Raw genomic sequence first — 5,639 nt, 5'->3', positions numbered from 1 at the left:
AGCTAGATACCCAGTGTAATGCTGGTCCTCTTATACCATATTTATTTAATTTTTCAAGGAGAATAGCGTGGTCAATAGTATCGAATGCTTTTTTTAAATCAACAAAAATACTAACACAATACTGTTTTTGATCGACAGCAGTAGTTATTTGTTCCATTATTTCCATGAGAGCCATTGATGTAGAGTTTTTTGCTCTAAACCCATACTGACTGCTACTTAGAATGTTTTGTTTAGTAATAAATTTATCTAATCTGGTCACAAACAGTTTTTCTAGAATTTTTGAGAATTGTGGTAATAAGGATATTGGTCTATAATTATTGAACACACATTTATCACCATTTTTAAAGAGAGGAACTACTTTTGCTACTTTCATATTGTCTGGAAATATTCCTTTTGAAAATGATAAATTACAAATATATGTAAACGGCTCGATAACATAACTCATTATGTCCTTTACAAACATCATATCCATGTCCACCCAGTCTTTTGATCTCTTATCTGTAAGATTTTTTACTACATTCAGTATTTCTTCTTTGTCAGTTCCATTAAGAAAAATACTGTTGTCACAACTTATAACTGAATGGTTCACATTATTGTCTATTTTTGGTATTTTAGCTGCAAGGCTTGATCCAACGTTCACAAAATGATGATTAAATCCATTTACAATTTCATTTTCATCATGGATTTCATCGTCATCTTTCAAAAAATATTGTGAAATACCTGTTTTTGCTTTATGACTTTTCAGAACACTATTTATTACTCGCCATGTAGCTTTCATATCACCATTACTTTTATTTAATAAATCACTATAATATTCCTTCTTGTGTTTCCTTATAATCACTACTAATTTATTTTTATACTTCTTATATTTCTCTTCAGCCTCTTGTGTTCTCAATTTCAAGAAACATGTATACAAATAATTCTTTTTTTTACAAGCATTTCTCAACCCTTTCGTCATCCATGGTTGATCAACAACATTTCTCTTTGTACAATTATTTTGCACACAATTCTTTTCATACAGAGCTCCCAAAATATTCATAAACTCATCATATGATCTGTTCACATCATCAACATACACGTCTTTCCAGCTTTGTTTATGTAAATCATCTTTTAATTTGTCCAATGCTTTTTTTGATGTGTTTATTGTTTTTTCCTTAATTGTAATTTCTTTTGTAATGCTTTGATCATTTTTATAAATCATGAAAACTGGTAAATGATCACTCAAATCACTCATTAAAATACCTCCCATCACATCCCCATTTGTTACATTTGTGAAAATATTATCGATTATTGTAGCACTATGAGTTGTAATTCTTGTTGGTTTTGATATTAACGGATAAAGATTTAAACTACACAATGAATTTGTAAATGTACTGATGTTATTTGAATCTGTTTTATTTCCCAGGTCAATATTAAAGTCTCCACACAAAAAAATGTTTTTATTAAAACTCTTGTCCAATAGTTGTACGATTTTATCAGTGAATATTTCTATATTTGATCCTGGAGATCGATATACACAACTTATTAATATGTTTTTATCATTCTTGTTTATTATTTCTATTGTTATTATTTCCATGATATTATCAACAACTATTGACATTTCATTAATTAATTTACATTTTATTTCATTTTTAACAAATAGAGCCACTCCACCACCTCTTTTGTTGCTTCTGTTCACATGATATAATTCATACCCTTCCCTGTGAACATAAGTTGTGTTTTCATCGTTGAGCCACGTCTCCGACAGTGCTACTATTGTAAAGGTTCTGTTTAGCTGTTTTAAATAATCTGTTATTTTGGATATATTTGCATTTAAACTTCTACTGTTAAAGTGAATAATAGAGAGACCTCCATTAGTTATATTGATGTCATTAAACTGTTCTTCATTATAATATTCACAGTCTTGTATTTCAGGGAAAAAAATTGTATCAATCGCATCTTCAACATTGTATATTTTAAACTCTGAGTCTTCGTATGTTGCCATGTTTAATGTATTTGTTTGTTTTATATTTTGATTATTCATTGCTTGTGAAGTTGTGTCAATGATTTATCATCTATCATTTCCTGAGCTTATTTTAGTCTTTCCAGATCTTTCAGGTCTTTTATTATCTTAGCCTGAGATCCTTCCTGTAGTTTGATCCAGATGTTTCCATTTCTTGTCCAAGTTGATGCTATTTTTTTCTGTTTTTTCAACCACCTTGCTTCACGTGCAATGTTTCCATTTTTTTTAGTTAGATGTTCATTTATGTAAACATTTGTTCCCTTCAGTTTTTTTGCTTGCATTATTACATGGTTTCTAGATTTCCTGCTAATGAACTTGATGACTATGGATGGTTTGACTTTGTCTGATTTGTTGGGCAGTGTGTGACAGATTGAAATGTCCTCATGTTCGATGTCAATGTCTTTGCTTTGTAAAAAATTCACTACTTGCTCCTCCAGAGTCTGTAGTTCTTCCTGTGGTGCGTCTTCTGTAGTGTTAGTACCAGCAACAACTCTTGCATATGTCCGGTTCTTAACTTCCAGTCCAGTGATCACCAAATTGTCTATTTTTGTGTATTGTTCCATGTCGTCAACTTTCTGTTCCAGTTCAGCTATTTTTTTGTCTTTACTAGTCATCAGTTCTTTCAATTGTCTCACTTCTTCAGACAGTCCTGTTAGTAAATCACATTTAGCTGATAATTTAGTCATATTTGCACTCAATTTAGTCACTTCAGCACTCAAAAAGTTCAAAGATTTTTTAACTTCCTCCATATCTTCTGAATTACTTTCCGACACTTGTCTCCTATCTCTGTGTTTGCTCGGCATTACTCACGATACTTCTGGATTATTGGTCTCAACTCTCAGAAGCACAGGATCCAGCCACGAGGTTCTCAGGCTATTGTTGTTAGCTTATGTTGTTAGCTTGTTGTTAGCCGAGGCCTAGCCAAATCTAGCCGAGGACTAGCGACAACAACCTCCAGGTCCCACGATTCACTCGGTCCAGAAGTTCGCGGCCCCAACGGTGACAGACCAGGTCCCGGTTGCAACAGCTCCCAAATCCCACAGCTGTAGTTTAGTTTCCTTGGTTTCCGCGGCTCGCAGGTCCAATCGGCGACGGACCGGGTCTCCAACGTAAACAGCTCGGTTCAGCGGCTCGCACAGCGGCGGACCGGGTCTCCGACGTAAACAGCTCGGTTCAGCGGCTCGTAGGTCCAATAGCGGCGGACTGGGTCCCCGACGTAAACAGCTCGGTTCAGCGGCTCGTAGGTCCAACAGCGGCGGACCGGGTCTCCGACGTAAACTGCTCGGTTCAGCGGCTCGCAGGTCCAATAGCGGCGGACTGGGTCCCTGACGTAAACAGCTCGGTTCAGCGGCTCGCAGGTCCAGACAGTGGCGGACCGGGTCCCCGACGTGGCGGACCGGGTCCCCGACGTAAACAGCTCGGTTCAGCGGTTCGCAGGTCCAACAGCGGCGGACTGGGTCTCCGCAGGCCTCACTAGCCGAAGCAGCTCTCTGACCAGCTCGTTAGCCAAACGTTAGCTAAACTCGTGGCTCAGCTTCCACGGTTCAGAGCGCGCGGATTTCCTTCTTCCACCTGTTCTGTATATATATATATCCACATATGTATTATCTATATAGACATATAAATACACATATACAGTTGGAGTCAGTTTTGTAAAGTTGGCAAAGTTAGCTAGAGATCGGAGGGAGCATCAGTCAACACCTCCTACTCCATGGGCGCCATCTTGAATGTGATAATATCTGAAATATATCTGAAGCAAAGTCCTCAATCACCGCCGTGTGATTGAAGTTCATTATTTGTGAAACTTGTCTGTTATTATTTTCATATTTTGCCAAAATTAATGTAAATGTTTGATGTTAAACTTTGATTCTGAAAATAAATGACCGCATTCATTTGATGGGTCAAAGATAAATGACGTCTCTCGTTACATTTCTGTTAAAATTCAATGCACGACATTTACACAGTCAGAAAGATGAGGAACTCGTGAAAAAAGTATGCATATATATCCAGCATATTGTCATACTACAGAGGTTATGAATTAATTTTGTAGGTAGACAAAAATAAGGGAATTACAGCAATCTATATGGGATGCGACCAAAGAATAAACCAAAATTGCAGTACTGTTGGATGATGGGGATGGATGTAGGCAAGCAATGTTATGGTGGTGAAAGCAGGCTGAACAAGTGATGTTAAAGATATGGAACTTAAACGGTAATGTTGTTTTCCATTTATCTCCTTTTTCAAATCCTAGTATGTCTCCATAACAGAATTGTGCAATGGAGACACAGGGAAGAGCTGCTGCCTCTCAGTTAGCAGGTCACTGGTTCAAATCCCAGTCTGGGGCCTTTCTGGGTAGAGTATGCATGTTCTCTCTATGCATGCATATTGTTTCTCCAGGTACTCCGGTTTCCTCCCACAGACCAAAAACATGCATTTTAGTCTGATTGGTAACTCTAAATTGTCCCTAGGTGTGAGTGAGAGAGTGAATGGTTGCTTGTCTCATTTGTCTCTGTGTGGCCCTGTGATGGACTTGGGACCTGTCCAAGGTGTACCCCGCCCCTCGCACAGTGATTGCCAGAAATGGGCACCGGTGACCCCTGTGACCCAAAAGGGAAGAAGCGAGTAAAAGATCATGGATGGATGGATGGATGGATGGATGGATGGATGGATGGATGGATGGATGGATGGATGGATGATGGATAGGCAGATGGATGGAGACACGGTGAGGCCTGGGGGAGGAATTGTGGAGAGAGTATTTTAAGTTAAATTTGAAGTTTGATGTGCTGGAATTTGGGTGTTCCCAGCTAAGAAAGGAAAATCTTCAAGATTTAAATAGTCATATCTATTTTTCAATGAGTGAAGGATGCATTTGCCTCCCCAGTCATGGTTAAAGGACACGGAGAGGGTCGCTGGCTCATGTGGAGTGGAGGTGGTAAAGGACTTCAGCTTGTTCCTTGGCCAAATCCAGGCATTGTCGAGATTGGTGTGTGGGGGAGGGGCAGCAGCAATTGGACCAGGAACGACAGCAACTGGACAAAGAGTGGCAGCACTAGATGTAGAGGAAATAGTATTTTCCTCAGGGGTAACATCAGTGGCAGGACTGGGGGCAGATGTGACTGTACTGAAGAATGGATGATGATGATGATGATGGTGTCCTTTTGCATTTCTGCTTCACAGATCCTTTGTAGAGTGGTTATCCGTTGTTCCAGTTCAGCAACTTTCTCACTGAGATGGGAGTAGCTGACACCGGTGGATGGAGAGGTGAGTGGAGCCATGATTGAGTGCAGTAGCTGTAGGACAGAATAAAACAGGAGGCCAGTACATTGTCTATAAGTGGTTGATTCTGACTTGGTGATGATGGTGCTGGGTATTGTCAGTTCACTGGGAGGGCACATACACTTACACGCAGGGGCTCAGAACTAAAGCCCACAGTGATGAGGAGGCATAGTAGATAACCAACTCCACAGAAAGCACTGACCAGATAGGAAAATGTAGGTTTTTACTTAATGGCATAGGCTCAACAAGTGGGCCCACTGCAGACTTCAGATACATCAGGGTTGGTGATTGAGGTCTACAGCAGGTCTTGTCACTCTGAGAATTCTTCAATGGCTATCTATCCAAAGGAAAACAACTAGCT

At 39.3% G+C, this 5,639-nt stretch overlaps 1 protein-coding gene across 1 annotated transcript in view; it reads right to left on the bottom strand.

Annotated features, from left to right (window-relative positions):
• The window catches only part of brinp1 (bone morphogenetic protein/retinoic acid inducible neural-specific 1), a 58,550-nt gene extending 53,273 nt beyond the window's left edge, over nt 1-5,277 (bottom strand). The window contains exon 1 of the mRNA XM_037692007.1: nt 5,125-5,277. Within this exon, the coding sequence (XP_037547935.1) occupies nt 5,125-5,277 (153 nt within the window). The remainder of the gene's footprint in view (nt 1-5,124) is intronic.
• Nucleotides 5,278-5,639: the final 362 nt, after the last annotated feature.

This window comes from Nematolebias whitei, chromosome 18, assembly GCF_014905685.2.
Source record: "Nematolebias whitei isolate Nwh7 chromosome 18, NemWhi1, whole genome shotgun sequence".
NCBI classification, from domain to species: Eukaryota; Metazoa; Chordata; class Actinopteri; order Cyprinodontiformes; family Rivulidae; genus Nematolebias; species Nematolebias whitei.
This window is presented reverse-complemented; position numbering and strand designations above follow the sequence as displayed.